Below are 19,197 nucleotides of genomic sequence, written 5' to 3' on the forward strand. Positions count from 1 at the left end.
CTGTAGGAACACCTTGCTGAGTCTGTACATGGAGAATGCAGAGCTGAAGGAGCAGATGGGAGAAGCAATGTCTGAAGGCTGGGAAATGGAAGAAGACAAGGAGAAGGAGGAAGAATGGTGGGTGGAGGATGCCAGAGGGGCTTTGAAAGAAGACGGCCAATGTGCTGAGGTCAGAAAGGTGCAGAGGAAGCTCCAGAATGCCAATAGCATGATCAGCCTCCTCAGGGAGCAGCTGGCCCTGAACAGCCAAGAAGGGGGCAAGGAGCTGAATGCACAGCTTATTATTGGCCTGGCCAAAGAGATTGACCGTCTGAAGACTGAAGTCCTTTGGAGTCCTAGGGATCCCTCGGCTCTAGGACAGCAGCTTCAAGACAGGGGGTCCAAAGGGCTGTATTCTGGACACCAGATCACTGATGTTGTGTCTGTCGTTGATGTCAAATGCAAGGATGACCAGCATGTGAGTCTAGGTTTCCAGGAGAGAAACCTGAATGTGGAGACATTCTATCTGTCTTTAACTTGGTGGGGAAGCCAGGGGAAGTGGGATGTAGGAGGTAGGAGGTAGGGCTCCCTAGAGCCTCCAAAGCTTAAAGTTTAGTACTTCATCATCATTCCATTCTCTTCTGGGAACCACCCTCCCACTCCCCACTATTTGTCCAGGGAAACAGTGGGGATGCTTCCCTCTGGTTTGCCCCAAGTCTGACTTTCAGATCAAAATAGGGGTGTCTCCATGTTGTTAATCAGAGAATCTCAGAGTTAGAAGGGACCTTAGAGTTCATTTAGCTCAAGCCCTTATCTAATCCATGATACATACTTAGTCTTAATGTTTTTTTCTCACGTGACCTAAAACAACAAAGGATAGAATAGGGGCCCTGGAGTTGTCTTGTTGAGTTCCAATCCAGCCCCAGACACTTACTAGCAGTGTGACCTTGATCAAGCAAGCCACTTCAACCTGTTTGCCTCACTTTCCTCATCTTTCCAATGAGCTAGAAAAGGAATTGTGCAAACCACATCAATATCTTTGCTAAGAAAATCCCAAAGGGGATAACAGAGTCAGACATGACTGAAAGATGACCCAAGAACAAAAACCTATTTAGTCTGGAGAAGAGGAAGAGCCAAAGAAGACATGAGAGCTCTCCTTCACTTTTGAAGGCATTGTTGTATGGAAGTGAGATGAGGTTTGTTCTCTTTGAACTCAGAGGGAAAATCCAGGAGCCGGTTAGAAGTAGGGAAGTGGCAAATTTAGGCTCAGTAATAAAGAAAATCTTTCTAATTAGAGCTGTCCAAAGGTTGAACAAGGTGGATGGGTTCCCAGACCTTTGTGGTGGGCCTAGGGCTGTCTTCAAGAAGTGGTCAGATGACTACTTTGTTTGGTATGTTAGAGTGGGGAACCTTGGTGTGTATGATTTGGACAAAATGGATAGTGATATCCCTTCTAAATTGCAAAGTTTGTGATTCTGTTCTCTTTTCTTCACAACTCTGACATTTGTCCACTTAACCATTTTGGTAATGGGGAATTTGGCTACCTTCTAAGGTATGCATACCATCTCCTTTTAGTATTAAGAAGTAGGTGAGTGGCTCCTCTAGGCAGGCAGACTGTAGCAAGTATAATACACAATTGCCATGAGTCTAGATAATACTTCTGATTATATGTTAGCACTCTGCCCACTACCCACATTTGCAGGTCTCCTGACTGTTCCTTGCTCACTGATTTTGTGGAAAATATAAATATTGTCTACTTTTTTGCATAACTATTTATACAATCTCTCCCTACTGTAGCATTTCACTCTGAGGGGTGGGGTGGGGTGGAAATGAGTAGGAATGATGGAGTAGTAGTTCCTAGGCTCATTATAGGATGATAATAATAATGACAGCCAACATTTATATAGTACCTTCTATGGGTCAGGCACTGTGCTAAGTTTGTCAGTCACCAGTCATGTCTGATTTTTCATGTCCCCGTGCACCACACCACCAAAGATGCATTTCTATCCCCTACTCTCTTCCAAAGTCTGTCCATTTTCATGGTCAGTGTTTCCATGGCACTATCCATCTCATCATCTGCCATGCAGTTTTCCTTTTGCCTTCCATCTTCCCCAAACTCAGGGTCTTTTCCAGTGAGTCCCACCCTCTCATTATGTGGCCAAATTTTTAAGCTTCACTGTTGGACTTTCCAGTGATGGCCTGAATTAATTAATTTAATTATTGACTGATTTGATCTCCTTGCTGTCTAAAGGACTCTGAAAAGTTTTCTCCAGCACCACAGTTGAAAAGCATCAATTCTGCAGATTTCAGCTTTCCATAGTAGTTCAACTGTAACAGCTGTTTGTTACTACCGGAAAAAACACAGCTTTGTGTTTTCTCCACAGCATATGGACCTCAGTCACCAAGTTGATATCATTGCTTATTAGTTTGTTGTCCAGATTTTCTAAGTGTTTTACATTTACTATCTCATTTGCCCCTCATAACAACTCTGGGAGGTAGGTAATATTATTATTATCCCCACTTTACAGATAAGGAAAGTGAGGCAAGCAGAAGTGAAGTGACTTGTCCTGACTCACACAGACAATAAATGTGTAAGTCTGCATTTGAACTCAGGTCTTTTTGACTTCAAACCCAATGATCTATCTACTTGGCTACAATAATGAATAGCTATCCAGTCTGTATTTGAAAACCAGTTTTAGGGAGCACACTACTACCCCAGGCACTCTACTCCATTTTTGTACAGATATACTTATTTATAAGCTTTTACTGTACCTTAAATCTAAATTTGCCATGTATTATCACTCTTCCACATCACCAAATACCATTCCAGTCCTTGAAGATGCTGATTAGACACCTGCCCAGTCTCTTCTGTTTCCCAGGCCTAATCACCATTCTTCTGTTGAATCTCTTTATTGACTAACTCTCCCTTTCTGACTCTCTCAGGTGAACAGCCAAGGGCTGCTCAGTAGCAACATGTCACTAGAACAGTCTCCTCTGCAGGGGTCAACTCACCATCTCCGCTCCCACTTGGAACGCTGTAAACAAGGCTACCAAGATCTCCAGGAGAAATTGCTAGTGTCTGAAGCTACAGTCCTAATGCAGGCCAGCCAGCTAGAGCAATACCAAGCCTTGTTTCGTAAGTCCTGGCTTCAAAGCTGTCAGACTGATGAAGTGGGCATTACTTTAGGTGTTAGTAAGATTGCTTAGCTTTTCTGAAGAGCTCAGGATACATTATAGTTGTTTTTGAATTGAATTATTTTGTTGTCAGTGTTTGACAATCACTTCCACATATCTTACATTGTTTTCCACTGCCTCCCTGAGACAGCATACAGTCTTCTATAGAGTCTCCACATACATTCCTATTAAATGCATGATGTATAGAAGAATTGAAATGAATGCGGGCAACCATAAAGCAGAACAAAATGAAACATAATCAAAAGAAATGATCTCTTTCTATCTGCCATGAAATTCCATTGGTTTTTTCCTCTGGATGTGGAAGGTGTTTTGCCTCAAGGGTCCATTGAAAATTTTTGTTTCCTTTTCATTTTGTGATTTTTTATTATTTAATTTGTTTTCAGTGTTCTACAATCACTTCCTTTTATCTTAGATTTTTCCCATCCCTTCCCCCTTTCCCCACTACCCTCCACTCCTTCCCTGAGATGGCATCAAGTTTAATATAGGTTCTACTCAGACATTCCTGTTGAATACATTTTCACCTTAGTTATGTTGCATAGATGAATTAAAATGAATGGGAGAAATCCTAAAACAAAAATTAAAGCATAATAGAAAAGAAAATGATCTGCTTGATTCTGTGATCGATTTCCATAGTTCCTTCCCTGGATTTGAAAGGTATTTTGCCTTAAGAGATCATTGGGAATTATTTAAGTCCTTGCAGTGCAATGAAGAACTAAGTCTACCAGAAAAATTCCTTGAGCATTGTGGTTGATGCAATGTACAAAGTTCTCCTGGTTCTCCTCTTTTTACTCAGCATCAATTCATAGAAGTCTGTCCAGGCTTTTCTGAAATCTTACTATTCATCTTTTCTCATACCACAATAGTATTCCATTATATTCTTATACCACTCCTTGCTCAGTCATTCCCCAATTTCCTTGATTTCCAGTTTTTTGCCACCACAAAGAGAGCTGCTAGAAATATATTTCTACATGTAGGACCCCTTCCCATTTCTAGGATTTCTTTGGGACAGACTCCCAAAAGCGATATTGGTGGGTCAAGGGACAGGCACATTTTGTAGCCCTCTGGGCATAGTTTCAAATTACTCTCTAGAATCATTGGATCAGCTCACAGCTCCAAAAACAATGAATTAGTGGTCCAACTCTCCCACATCTACTCCAATATTTGTCATCTTTCTACTTTGTCATGTTAGTCAAGCTGATAGGTTTGATGTGGTACCTCAGAACGGTTTTGATTTCATCTCTCAAAGCAATAGTGATTAGGGAGCATTTTTTCATGTGATTAAAGACAGCTTAAATTTCTTCCCATGAAAATTCCCTCTTTAAAACCTTTGACCATTTATCAATTGGGGAATGCCTTGTATTCTTATACATTTGACTCACTTCTCTATATGTTTTAGAAATGAGGCCCTTATCACAGACTTTTGTTGCAAAAAGCCTTTCCCAGTTTTCTGCTTTCCTCCTAATCTTTGTTGCATTGCGTTTGTTTTTACAAAAACTTTTCCATTTAACATAATCAAAATTGTCCACTTTGGACTTCCTAATGTCATTTATCTCTTGTTGGGTCATAAATTTCTCCAGAAGTATGACAAATACACTGTTCCTTGCTCCTGTAATGTGTTTTTAGTATCAGTCTTTATACCTAGATCAGGTATCCATTTGGACTTTATTCTTGTGGACAGTTTCAGGCATTGGTCTATACCCACTTTCCTCCACACTGTTATCTAGTTTTACCATCAATTTTTGTCAAACAGTGTGTTCTTATCTTTGGTGTGTCAAACAGTAGATTGCTATATTCGTTACCTTCTCTGTCCTGAGTACCCAACTTATTCCACTGGTCTACCCCTCTATTTGTTAGCCAGTACCAAGTGGTTTTGATGATTGCTGCTTTATAATACAGTTGGAGATCTATTAGGGCTAGGCTACATTCTCTAACATTTTTTTCACGAGTTCCCTTGATATTCTGAACCTTTTGTTCTTCCAGAAAAATTTTGATATTATTATTTTTTCTAGCTCTCTTTGTTGTGGCCCAAAACTGGAAATCAAGGGGATGCCCATCAGTTGGGGAATGGCTTCATCCATGCAAAATGACTATGGTGAAAATGCATTTCATAGGAATGTATGTGTAGAGCCTATATAAAATTGCATGCCGTTTTAGGGATAGAGTGGGGAGGTAGGGGAGAAGAAGGGAGGGGGAGGGGCAAAAATCTAAGATAGAAGTGATTGTAGATCACTGAAAACAAACAAAATAAGAAAGTAAGAAAAAAGAAGATATTCAAATCTGCAATAACAAAAAGAAAATAATTCTCTGATACTTTGATTGGTATGGCACTGAATAAGTAAATTAATTTAGGTAGATTTCTCATTTATATTGTATGAGCTCGGCCCACCCATGAGCAGCTGATATTTTTGCACTTACTTGGTGAAGTGTTTTGTAATTGTGGTTATCTAGTCCTTCATCTTGTTTTGGCAGCTAGACTCCCAGATACTTTCTAGTGTCTACCATAGTTTTAAACGAGATTTCTTTATCTATCTCTAGCTGTTGTGCTTTTGCTGGAGGATGTCTCCTTATTGTCACTCTCTTGAATGAAATTATTGATTGTTTCTGTAATTTGGAGTTTAACCCACTAGGAGTAGAGTGTTTAGTTTCCAGTGAGTTTCGGGTTTATATTTCCATGGCCATTGATTACATCTAATTTTTATCGCATTATGATCTGAGAAGGATGCATTGATTATCTCTACCTTTCTACACTGGATTTTGAAGTTTCTCTTCCCTAGTACCTTGTCCCTTTTTGTATATGTGCCATGTCCTGCTGAGAAAAAGGTATATTCTTTTCTATCTCCATTCAATGTTCTCCAGAGATCTATCATATCTACCTTATTCAGAGTTTTATTCACTTCCTTAGCTTCTTTCTTATTTATTTTGAAGTTTGATTGACCAAGTGGAGAGAGTGGGAGGTTGAGGTCCCCCACTATAGTTTTGCTGTTCATTTCTTCCTGTAAGTCACCTAACTTTTCCTCTAAGAATTTGGAGGCTATACCACTTGAAGCATATATGTATAGTAATGAAATTCTTTCATTGTCTATGGTGCCTTTCCCCAGGATATACTTACCTTCCTTATGTCTTTTGTCTAGATCTATTTCTGCTCTTGCTTATTCTGAGATTAGCATTGCTACCCCTGCTTTTTTCTTCATCAGCTGAAGCACAAAATATTCTGTTCCATCCTTTTACAATTACCCTATGTGTATGTCCCCTTTTCAAATATATTTCTTGTAAACAACATATTGTTGGATCATGGTTTTTAATCCATTCTGCTATCTCTTTCCATGTCATGGGAGAGATCGCCCCATTCACATTCACAGTTATGATTACTATGTGTGTTTCCCTGCAATCCCTTTCCCCTTGTTTATGCTTTTATTTCTCCCTTCTCCGTTCCCCTGCATGAAACAGTTTTAATTTTTGACCACTGCATCCCTCAGTCTTCCCTCCTTTCTTTCAGCCTCCCTCTCTTTTAATCCCCTTTTCCCTTACTACTTCTTCCCTCTCTTTTTGCCTCCCCTCCTTTTTCTTTCCAGCTTCACCTCTTGCTTCCTCTGGAGCTAACTGCATTTCTTTACCTAACTGAGTTTGTTGTACCCTACTTGAATCCATTCAGATGAGAATACCTCTCAAACAATGCTTATCTCCCTCCCCTCTTTCCCTCTACTGTAATATATTTTTGTGCCTCTTCCTGTGATGGAATTTATTTTTTTCTGCCTCCTCCTTTTCACATCTCCCATTAGAATCCCTTTGCACCCTTGAATCACATTTGTTATCATCAGATCTTTTCATTTATACCCACCCCCTCTATCTATGTATATCTCTTTTATATTTCATAATAAATGTACAATTCTCAAGATTAACAAGTATCATTTTCCCTTATATGGATGTAAACAGATTGCCCATTTTGAGTAACAAGATTTTTTTTCCCCATTTACCTCTTTAGGCCTCCTTTGAGACCTGCTTTTGAAGACTGAATTTTCTGTTGAGTTCTAGCCTTTTCATCAGGAAGGTCTGGAAATCCCCTATTTCATGGAATGTCTATCTCCTTGCCTGAAATGTTATGCCCAAGTTTGGTGGGTCATTAATCCTTGGTTGTAGTCCCAGCTCCTTTGCCTTATGGAATATCATAAACCAGTTCTTTCGATCTTCTATTGCAGTACCTTCAAAGTCTTGTGTGATCCTGACTGTACTTCCTCAATATTGGAATTCTTCCTTTCTAGCTGTCTAGAGTATTTTCTCTTTCACTTGATACTTTGGAATTTGGCAACGATATTCCTTTTTTTATGTTTGGGGTCACTTTTAGGAGGGGAATGGTGGATTCATTTGATATCTCTTTTGTCCTCTGGATCTAGGACTTCTGAGCACTTTTCCTTGATGATTTCTTGAATGATATTGTCCAGGCTCTTTTCTTCCTCATGACTTTCTGGTAGGCGAATAATCCTTAGATTTTTCTCTGCTGGATCTATTTTCCAGGTCAGCTGTTATTTCTATTAGACATTTTACATTTTCTTCTATGTTTTCTTTCTTTAGATTCTGTTTGACTGATTCTCTATGCCTCTTATTGTCATCAGCTTCCACTTGCCCAATTGCAATTTTTATCAAATCATTTTCTTCAGTTAATTTTTCCATGTCCTTTTCCATCTGTCCAATTATTCCTTTGAAGCAGTTGTTTTCTCCAGGTAGATCTTATACTTCCATTTCCATGTGTCCAGTTGTCCTTTTAATTTTTTCTGTGATTTCTTTTTTCATATTTTTATAGTCATTGTTCAGGTTCTCTTCTGTTTGTCTAAACTGACTTTTCAAATCCTTGCTGGGCTCTTCCAAAAAGGATGTTTGTGCTATACACCAGTTCATATTTCCTTCTGAAGTGTCAGATGGGAGTACAGTCTCAGTGATGACCTCACTGGTATTTGTGTTTTGGTCCTTGTCCCCATAGAAAGATTCTATGGTCTTTTTGCTTTGTTTCATGCTCATGATAATCACCCTTTTCCTGGCTTTTAAAGTAGATCACTGCATCTTGGGCACAGGGGACTCTATCCCACAGTTCCTGTGCCTAGAATGTGAGGTTTTGTTTGTTGTGGCCTCTAGTTCTTTCAACTGGAAGCTAAAATACTCCAGGTTAGCTGGTGCTGAGCTGGCTGGGCTTGGAAAGCAGACACCAGAAGAGGTCTTTTTGGTCTTCTCCACAGTTACCATGGAGCTAGCTGGTTGAGTGTTGAGCAGGGGTGGCCTGGCCACAGGAGATCTCCTCTGCTGAGCTAGAGCATAGGCAATGTCCATGGTTGGTGATGCTGACTGTGCTAGTGTCTTCCTGTTTACCCTAGGGTGCTGTGGCATGCCTTGGGTCCTGGGGTAGACAGTTGTTGGGCTCACACCACTGGGGCTCAGGATCTTCTCCAGATTTGCTGAGGTGGGGCTGTCTGGGACATCTCTGCTCCTCCACTGGTCCCCATCAGCACGGTAAAAGGGACTCTCCTTTGCAATCTTCCTTGACTCATGGGCTATGAGTATGTTTACACATTCTGCTGCTCCCACTCTACCAGGGTTTTTCAGAGGCAGATTTTTTCTGGGATTGTCAAGGTCAACAAGGGGAGGGAGATAGCAATTACTGATCACTCTGCCATCTTGGGTCTTGGAACTGGAAATCCTTTATAGGTATTTTAAAAATTCTTTTTGATGAATTCTGTCTGTCCCACATTTCTGGCAAAGAGGATAGGGTATTTTTGACCTCCATGTACAGATGGGAAACTTGAGGCTCATGGATGTGAAGCAACTCGATCTAGTTTGCATTCTTAAAGGGAACTGGAGCTTAATCCAGATTTTGAGATTTCTGATAAAATCCTTAGGTCATTCTGCCTCTGTAATGGCCGGCTAACCAACTCCTCTTTATCCACACACAACAATCTATTGTCTTTTGCAAACTAATGTCATGACTGCTGGTCCAGATTGTTTACAATTTTCAGTTAGTTCCTCAATTAAGTTCTACTCACCCATCCTCACAGCTAAAACTTAAAACAAGTGTCTTAATGATATATGGATGTAAGCAGAATTAGCCATTAACACAGGGCTCATTAATGTCACAACTTCCATGGTTACAGCATGTTTTTTAATATATTTACCATCTTCTTTTAATCTGATGGCAACTTCATGTGGTACAGAGTGTAAGGTGGGAGGAAGACCCATTTTTCAGATGGGGAAACTCAGAGCAGCAAAGTGACTTCCCTGCTGTTATACACAAGTAGTAAATGGCACAGATGTCCCTCAGCTCTTCCAAGTTCAAGCATAGCATTACTTCCCCTTGTCCTGTGAGGGAGGAGTCTCCCTAATCAGTGATTGAGCAGGAACAAATTTCTTCTCTTAGAATCCAAATAAAGCATATGTGGTGTTCCAGAAGTGAAATGCCCACTCTGTATGTGATAATGTAGATGACACTACAAGACTCACAGAGAGTAGAGGCTCTGACAGACACAATCATTCTCTCTTCTTCTCCAGGTGAGCCAGGAGTGAAAAAGGAGAGCAAGCAGGTCCAGGTGGATCTCCAGGACTTGGGATATGAGACATATGGTGGAAGAGAGAATGAGAACAAGGAAGAAGAAACTACCAGTACTGGTAAAAAAAAAATTTCAGAGAGGAGAGAGAGAGAGGGAGAGAGAGAGAGAGAGGCGGAGAGACAGAGACAGAGAGAGATGAGTATGGGTGTGGGCACTTCCTTCCCTTTTTCCATGCAAACCAATTTTCCTGCTTGAACCCTTAGAAAAGCTGCCTTCTTCCTTCAATGAGGTGTTGCAATCGGATACCATGGGGGTCTTCTCCTCTCCTGAGAGGCAGGCAAGAAAAGTACAAGAGAACCTCATCGAGAGAGTGTCCCTTGTGGAGGCTGAACTTCCAAAATCCCAGGTGGAAGGGAAGGTTGCAGTTGAGCTAAAATCAGCCACCTGGCCAAGGTAAGAAGGAAACCAATTTCAGGAGGGCAGAACCCAAGAGAGGCTGAGTTTCAGTGAGGAATATAATTACAAATTGAGACATGGAAAGGATCTTAGAGGTCTTTTCATCCACCACCCTCACTTAACAGCGCCACAATACGTCCCAGGTCAAGCTCTTTTGGTCATTTTTTCCACCATGATTGTTTCAGAATGAATATAAATAAAAGTTGTCTCTGGTTTAGCCAGAAACACTAAGGTTCTTTCCCTCTTAGATTCATTTGTTTTAAAGTTTTCATTTATCTGTCTCTCTCTCTCTCTCTCTCTCTCTCTCTCTCTCTCTCTCCATCCATCCATCCATCCATCCATCTATGTAATCTATCCTTGAAAGAGAGGCAGGGGCAATAGGCAAGAGGTAATAGGGAATGCTGTTGTTTATTGAGGAGCATAGCTACCTGGTGAAAACTACATTTTTTAAATTAAAAAATTGGGGGATTAACAACAATCTATTTTCTCTCTTCCCCACATTCCCACTCCATGAGGAGGGGGTGTACAGAACAATGAAAATAAGCCCTTGTAATAAATGTCCATCATCAAGAAAAACACATTGCCTCTTTGGCCATGTCCACAAAAATATCTGCTTCTTTCTGCACCCTGAGTCAAAGACACATTTACAGTTTAGCAATTTGGGGACATAGTTCTGAATTGCTTTCCAGAATAGCTGTGGCAATTGCAAGTTTCACTAAGCCACATTGATGTGTGTAGTTACCCACAGCCTTTCCAGCACTTGTCATTCTTTCTTTTTATTAGCTTTACTGATCAGATGAATGTGAGGTAGAACCTCAGAGTTGCATTCATTTTCATTTCTCTATTGGTTATTTGGAGCATTTTGTTGTCATATGGCAGACCCACACTTTAGGGAAATGTCATTGGTAGCTGCATATGGAATAGATTGGAAAGGGAAAAATGAATGGGAAGATCAGCTAGGGGGTGCTCCCATTTTTCAGGGACAGGTTTGAACAGTACAGTTGAATCTCTTGAGAGATGGATAACTCAAAAACTGCCTTGCCTTAGAAAGAGATTTTGATTTAGAACGATTATACTTATCCAGGCAAAGGAAAGAACAATTTTTTTTTGACCAGCTATTGCAGGGTTTTGGGTCTGCTAGTTAACACACATCCATCTCTCCAGTGCCTTGTGAACTCCTTGTATTTGCTTCATTGGCAGGTGTTCTGAGTCACTGCTTTCATCCTCTTCCCCTGCTCCCACCCAAGCCAAAAAGGTGTGATGGGGTGGGTTTTTTGGCTCTCCTGAAGGAATCCATCCTTCCTTCTGTCTCTGGGGTCCTTGTCATGAGCTTTCTAGTGGGGACAGCTTTGGCAGTGGTCACTTGTAGGCGACTATACCTTCATCCTCTGACCTTTCCTGACTGACAGGCTCAGCCAAGATCTCGAAGAAGAGGAAGAAGTGATTGAGGTCTTGCAGTCCCAACACATTGCTCGATCCCTGACTCCCTCCAGCAGCCACACCCTCACTGAAGCCCATCGCCCTCCAAGCAGAGTCTCTTTGCTCTCTTTTGAGATGGAAACCAGCTCAGACGAGGATTTGCCCAGTGAGTGTGCCCAGTATGAAGAAGAGTGTGCAGACAAAGCTCCCCCCAACCTCCAGGGTTAAGGCTCAGAGTCCACGATGATTTTGAGAGGGAATTAGAGATCACTCTGAACTGCTTAAAGCACAGTGTTGTTAAGTTGGAGGATCATGTCCTGTTGGACCAGTTAGATGAAGAAGTGAAGGGACTGAGTTCCACACTTCCTTCCTGTACCACTGACCCCTAGGTTAATCCCATCTTCTCCAGCATGCTCTGGGAAAGGATCAGCCATCAGGAGAGAATGTTAATGTTATCTTCTCTTTCAAGAGCATTAATATTTCAAGACTTCTCTTAAATTATTGAATGACAAGCTTTCTTGTTAGAGGTGTGAGTCAGTAGATGTGAGAAGTAAGGTTTTTTGTTTGGCTTTGTTTGGGTAACTTCGTTCTTTTTATTTTTTAAATGTTTTTAAAATTTCTTTTGAATTTAAAGATAAATTAAGAAAAGAAAATTTACCATTTCTACAGTAGAACTTATAAAAAGATTCAATATAAAGCAATAAATTTCCATTTCAAGAAAACATGTGTAGTAAATCCTACACATTGCTTTCAGAGCTATCCATATATTCTTTTTTCTTCCTACTAGGTGTTCTTTTGTTATCTCCTGTACACTTTTTAATTTATTTTTTTCCTCTTTCCAATCCCCCACTCCCCAGACAGCACAATTGAGTGTGGATATTTCATGTAGAGGTATATGTCTATATGTGTGTATATGTATACATACACATATACACATTTATATACACACATATATACATACACATATACATAAATGCATAAGTATCTGTAATCATACACACACATATACATGTACATATATATATATACATATATATATATATATAAACATATAGGTAAATTACATACTATGCTTATTTCCACTTGTGCTCTGTTTCTCTGAACGTGGATAGCATTTTTTTCATAAGTCCAAGTCTTTCCACACTTCTATGAATCCACCTGCTCATCATTTCCTATACAACAGAAATATTACAACTTTAAACTGCCTGTTTCATTTCAATAGTTTAAGATAACATTTAAAATAGTTTAAAAATCAATTGAAAATGATTAATGTGGCTGATACATAGTATAGTTTCTCCTTTTTGTTCTTTTGATTAATTCTGTTTTAGCTTTAATTTTGCTGAGATCATGACTACTACCTCTGCATTTTGTTTTTACATAATTATGTGTATTCCTGACTTACATGTTATGAATTTGTGAATAGCTCATTTTTATAGCCTTTCTTCAAAGTAACATTTTTGAATTCCAATTTTTAATCTCTTGTTTCCATTTTATAGGTGAATTCACTCCATTCACATTCTAGATTAGAATTACTTGTTTATTTTCCTCACTCTCCTTCCTCTTCTCCCTCCTGACTCTTCTGCTTTATTCTTCTACCTGCTCTTTTCCTTTCTGTTCCTTACCCTACCCGCCTTCACGAATCCCTCCCTTATCCTCTCCCCAGACCCTATCCCCTTCCCCTCTTGTTTCTTTCTGAATTTCCAGGATTTTTATATCTTTGCACATATATCTGTTGTTCCTTCTTTATTCCATTCCTGTTCATCTACACACTTCTCTATACCCACCTATTCTCTCCCCCTTTTATTTCTATGTCCATTAAGAAGACTTTTATACTCTTCCAAATGGATATATGGTTCTCTCTTTTACCCAGATGTGATATGAGTAGGGTTCCCTCTAAGAATCCCTCCCTTGTGCTCTCCCTACTCTGTATACCTTTATCCTCTTATTTCTTTCTGAATATACCCTTCTAAATATATATGTATTGTTCCCTCTTTCACCCATTCCCAAGGAGAGCAGGGTTCTAGAACTACCAGCCCTGTTCCCACATCTCATTCCTCTGTATCAATTCTTCTTTTTCATAGCATTTGTATGAGATAATTAGTCTTTTTGTCTTTTCTTATACCATTTTACTTTTTCAAATCACATCATACTCACGTTTATCATCATCTTTCTGTTGAACTACTCAATTCCTAATAAAAATTTCAGACATATAGCTTACATTTCCATGTATAAGAAGTGAACAATCTGTCCTGATTGAGTCCCTTGTAATTTATTCTTCAATGTTTACCTTGGATTTTGTGTGTCAAATTTTTATTAAGTTCTGTTCTTTTTGCCAAAAAATCCTGAAAGTTTGTCAATTCATTGAATATCATTTTATTTATTCAGCATTATATTATCCCTTGCAGGTTTTGATATTTTCAGCTACAACCCCAGTTCTTTTGCTCTTTGATATATAGTGTTCCAAAACTTGCAGTCCTTTAGTGTTGCTGATATTAGGTCTTGTGTAATTCTAAATGTGGCTCTGTCATATTTGCAATTTTTGTTTTTTTCTTGCTGCTTGTCATATTTGCTCCTTAACTTGGGGATTCCTGTATATGACTATGATATTTCTGTAGGTTTTCCTCCTTGGATGTGTTTCATGTGGTGATCAGTGAATTTTTTCCATTTAAATTTTCATTCTGAAACTGATCCTGAAGCATTAGTGATTTTCTTCATTTTTTTAGTGTATCAAGGTTCATTTTTTTAAATCATAGCTTTAAGTTAATCTCATTATTCTTATATTTTATCTTCTTGATTTATTCTCCAGTTCAGTTGCATTATTTTATGAGATGCTTCACTTTCTCTTATGTTTCTTTTTTCATTCCTAATATTTTGTTTGAATATTTTTTGGTCTCTTATAACTTTGCTGACTACTCCATGCCCAATTCTAATTTTTAAGGAGTTGTTTTCTTCCTTAAGATTCTGGATCTCCTCTTCCAGTTGGTTGACCTTCTTTTCATAATATTGTATTAACTGGATTGTTATAATTTTTTTCCTCCAACTTCCGTTTTTGATTTTTGAAGTCTTTTTGAGTTCTTCTAGGAATGTTTTTTGGGCAGTTATTCACTTGATGTTACTCTTTGCTTCAGTATCCTACTCTGAACATTAACCCTGGTCTTTTCTGTTCCCATAATAACTGTCTATGGTTGGATTCTTTCTCCTTTCACTCCTCATTTTTTTAAAAAAAATTAGCACCTTGTATTATAATTACCTGTAATAGTGGGGTTTGGTAAATGTTGCCTGTGGCCTCAGATCCTTCTTATTGTAATTTCTTGAGCTTTGCCCAGAGCCCAACCTCCCTATTCCTTTCCCCCTCCAAATCACAAGTAGGATCCCCAGGCTCACTATGCTGGAAATGTTCTTGCTCCCTGATGACCTTGCAGTGGTATAACCTTCAGTTCTTCCCCATGTCCTGGAATGAAGATCAAGGACTCAGCTCTCCTGTAAGTGTCCACAGGCACCAGCATCCCTGCTCCACTGCTTCTGCACTCACCTGGTGTATACTGGTTCTTTCTTGCCCAAGATTGCATCTCATCCACACAGCTGGACCTAGTATTCCTTGTCAACAGCAACCTCCTTAATCTCTCCTTCCTCCCCACCCCCAGTGCAACTCTCCACTTTATCCAGGAGGTGAATATTCCCGTGGCTGAAGGTGAAGCTACCTCCCAGCCCAGCAGCTCTCAGGACTTTTTGTTGAGGTGTTTATACTTCCCTCCTCAGAACCTGCAGGGATCTTTCTTTGGATCTTGTCCAATTGTCCCAGGACAAACACTGTTCTACCTATGTCTCTTTTGGCTGCTCTGTGTTCACTCTGAGCTACCATTTGTCTGGTTTGTGGAACAAATATGGAGAACTTGGAATTTTCTAAACTCTTCTGTCATCTTACAGAATCTTCTCTCTCTCTCTCTTTTTTTTTAAATAAGTGGGACCACTAGGCTTTCCCTATTGGGTGATTTCTCAGCATAAGTTGTTCAACAGATAAGTATAAATTCTATTCATACCTCCTCTGCCCAGTACCCCCAAACGCACATGGAATTGGGACAGCTAGGTGGCACTATGCAAAAAAACACTGGGCTGGCAGTCAAGAAGACTCATCTTCCTGAGTTCAAATCTGGCCTCAGACTCTTACTTACTGAGTGATCCTGGGTAAGTCACTTCACCTTGCTTGCCTCAGTTCATTTTTCTTTTAAATGAACTGAAGAAGGAAATGGCAAACCACTCTAATATCTCTGCCATAAAACCACAAATAGGGATCACAAGAAGTGAGAAAGCAATGAAATGACTCACCAGCAAAAAATTCCATCCACAAATCTTAGAACGTCATAGTGAAACTTCCCTTCAGAGTATCAATTTTCTTTATACAATTCCAGCTGGTGATCATCTAGCCTGTGAACAAAGGTCTCCAGTGAGGAGGGATAACTCACTACCAAAATCAGCAATTCTGCTTCAAATCAACTATCAAGCAGTCTAGTCCCTATACATGGAGGCCAAATATGTCTCCTTGGAAGTCCCATTTCATTCTGCCCTCCAGGCTCCAACAGATGAAGTCTAATCCATTTTCTGTAGGAGACTACTTTCAATATTTGAAGACAGTGGCCATCCTTTAGTAATCCTCCCCAACTCCATCTTCACTCCTTCAGGCTACTCAGTCTCAGTCCCTTCAGCTGATGCTCCTAAAGCACACTTTTAAATCCTCTCACCATTCTGATTGCCTTGCTCTGGAAAAAATTGTTGAACACCAAACTCTAGATTTGCTCTGATCAGGGTAACTCATAATCAAACCACCACCTTCCTCTTTCTCAACACTAAACAGCCTAAGTCACACATATTCCCTCCTTGGGAGCTTGCAATACATTCACAGTCTTCACCCCTCCCCACCCTTGACTTTTTCACTCACACCATTTGCTAGTCAGAATAACTCCCTCTTCTTTATGTGTGCTCTGAAGGTTTTGTATATTTGTCTTGGCTAAGATGGCTTTTGTTGAAATTAGTCCCTTGTGTCAACCTCTGGAGACTTTTGGATTCCAATTCTCTTAGCTGGAGTTGTGAGCCCTTCCCATCCTTTAGCAGAACCCATCTCTACTCTTATTAGATTTTCAGTGTGAATTTTTCACCTTTCACCCAATGCAAGCATTTTCACCATGGAACTTGGTAAAGGCCATACTTCATCTGGGAAATATGCACTTATCTGCAAATTTTGGTAATCATGATATCTATCCTCTCATTGAAATAACTAGAAAAATTCAATTTATTCAATGGATATTTATCATATACATGTTAGGGGATATTTGGTCCCACTGTTGTTCTCAAACAGGAAACCTTCCTTCTGATCAGGAAATGGACTACAAGTTTTCAGCAGGTTTCTTGACAAGCACCCAGGACCCCTTTTAAATTGTTCCCTCCATTCTTGCCTGTGTCTAATGGCTTCTTCTGTACCTCTCTATCCCTAGAGACAATTCAGCTGGGTGGTCTTATGCTCTGTGGGAGGGGGAGCACCATGACAGGAGGAAGGTGATGGCTATTGAAAATTGCCTGAAAACCAAGACTTACTGTGGACAGGTTCTTGCCCTTCAGTCAGTACTGAATCCATCTTGAATGACTGACTGACTGACAGGCACCCAGACTCTCCTTCACTTTCCTGTCAAGTTCCCTCCCAATTCCTATTTCTGTATCCTGATGGGACAAACACAGGGGCTAATTTGCTAGAGAAACATCTCAGTGAGACCTGGAAGCTCCACGAAAACCTGGAGGAATCTGTCTGCATTAATGACCTCCTTAGCGAACAGCTGGAGGACCAGCTCTCCTCTACCACAACGGTTGTGGGAAAGAAAAATTCAAATCAGCTCAGGCCCATTTTAATTCTGGGTCTTTCTTATAGTTCAAGGGTTACAGTGCTTGATCTGTGGCAAGTAAGGCACAGGGCCTGTCTTTTTAGGATTTTTTCCTGATGAAGGTGTTCATTGACATCTGTATAAATCTTTATATTCCTCACAGCTCTTCCTTAACATAGAACCATAGAGGTGGAAGGGACCAGAAAATCATCTTTTTCAGACTCCTCCTTATTTGGTAGATGAAGAGGCTTCGAGCTCTAAAAGGCTAGGTGAACTTTATAAGGTCATATTCCCAATGAGTGAAAGACCCAAGACTAAAAGCCAGGGCTCCTGACTTGTAATTGATTATCTCACATCCATCATCTTCACAACAACCTCATGAAATTGGAAGTATCATGGATCTTGTTGTTCTCATTTTACAAGGCAGGGAACTGAGATTTAGAGAATCAGCAACCAAGTTCAGGTCTTTGGACCTCCAAGGTGGGTTTTTGGTTTGTTTCCTTTCTATTATTATTATTATTACCCTTACTCTTCTTTGTCATTCGATTCTCTCCACTTTGTTAAAGGTCTCTTGGTTGGGCAGTAGAGGTGTGTTCTAAGATGACCTCCCTCCCATCATTACCCATCTCCCTGCCCCTCAGCTTTCTAATGACTCATCCCCTGCTATTTCCCTGCTGTAATCTTTCTTTCTATAACATCTCTGTATTGTCCCAATCCCTGCCATGTAGCAGTGAGCTGGAGTGAGATTCTATAAGCTTCAGGGAGTCAAATGTGAAATCTTCAATGTGAGCCTTTACATCATGGAAATCAGCAAATCAGAGCTTCAGTGCCTCCTGAGGTCTACAGCTGAGGATCATGGAAAGCTCTGTACAGCTTCTCCAATGTGAACCAAGGCCTGGCTAGAAAGTGCAGTAAAGAGAATACTGACCCTGCAAGTCAGGAGAACTGAAACTCAAATCTGGCCTCAGAAATTTTTTATCTGTGTGACTCTGGGCAAGTCACTTCACCTTGATTTCCATCCCCCAAGAACAAGGAAAAAAAACAAGTGAACCAGAGTTGTCTTTTCCTCACATTTAATAACGGGCCAGGTTATTATTCATTTAGAGTGCTTATCCAAAATATTTGGATGAGAAGAATCAACTCAGTGGGCTTCCCATTCATGACAAATCATAGTATGAGCAATTATCTACTTGTCTACTTCAATATGCGCAAGATCATGACATCCACTCCATCTCTTTTTTTCTCTGTGTATGTTATTAGACTCACCTTCTTTGAATGGTCATATAATCTCACTGAGGAATGAAAAAATCACATTAGCTTTTTTTTAGCTGTTACATCATATCATTGATTCACACTAAGGTTGTAGCTCTCCAAAATTCCCCAGCTCTTTTCTCTATTTACTTGTCTCTTCATAGCTCCTCCATCCTATTGATTTTTTTTTACGTCTACAAATAAGATTCTACATTCATCACTAAAAATTTGATTGGATTAGATTTTGAATTATCATTCTAGTCTTTCATAATCAGCACCTACTTCCTAGGATTGTGGTGAAGATCAAAGGAGACAGTATATATACTCTTAGTCTGTGCCCAGCATGTATTAGGTACTCAAGTAATGGTTGTTCTCTTCCCTTCCCTTGAACCTGACCTGACTCTGTCATTCAACATGTTCCTTATCCCTCTTACCTTGGAACTACCTGCAAATGAATTAAACATACCATTTCTTACTCCAAGGGCAATCCAGGTCAT

At 39.9% G+C, this 19,197-nt stretch overlaps 2 protein-coding genes across 3 annotated transcripts in view; both read left to right on the forward strand.

The window, feature by feature from the left end:
- LOC140522990 (myomegalin-like) overlaps positions 1-9,992 on the forward strand; it is a 30,095-nt gene extending 20,103 nt beyond the window's left edge. Inside the window, exons 8-11 of the mRNA XM_072638104.1 lie at positions 7-457; positions 2,923-3,115; positions 9,706-9,822; positions 9,973-9,992. Of these exons, the coding sequence (XP_072494205.1) occupies positions 7-457; positions 2,923-3,115; positions 9,706-9,822; positions 9,973-9,992 (781 nt within the window). The remainder of the gene's footprint in view (positions 1-6; positions 458-2,922; positions 3,116-9,705; positions 9,823-9,972) is intronic.
- The window catches only part of LOC140527560 (myomegalin-like), a 35,860-nt gene continuing 26,465 nt past the window's right edge, over positions 9,803-19,197 (forward strand). Inside the window, exons 1-2 of one of the 2 annotated variants that reach the window (XM_072644589.1) lie at positions 9,803-10,157; positions 11,570-11,745. In XM_072644589.1, the coding sequence (XP_072500690.1) occupies positions 10,012-10,157; positions 11,570-11,745 (322 nt within the window). In that variant the 5' untranslated portion in view covers positions 9,803-10,011. The remainder of the gene's footprint in view (positions 10,158-11,569; positions 11,746-19,197) is intronic. The other variant, XM_072644588.1, reaches the window with a different exon arrangement.

This window comes from Notamacropus eugenii, chromosome 2 (assembly GCF_028372415.1).
Source record: "Notamacropus eugenii isolate mMacEug1 chromosome 2, mMacEug1.pri_v2, whole genome shotgun sequence".
Lineage (NCBI taxonomy): Eukaryota > Metazoa > Chordata > Mammalia > Diprotodontia > Macropodidae > Notamacropus > Notamacropus eugenii.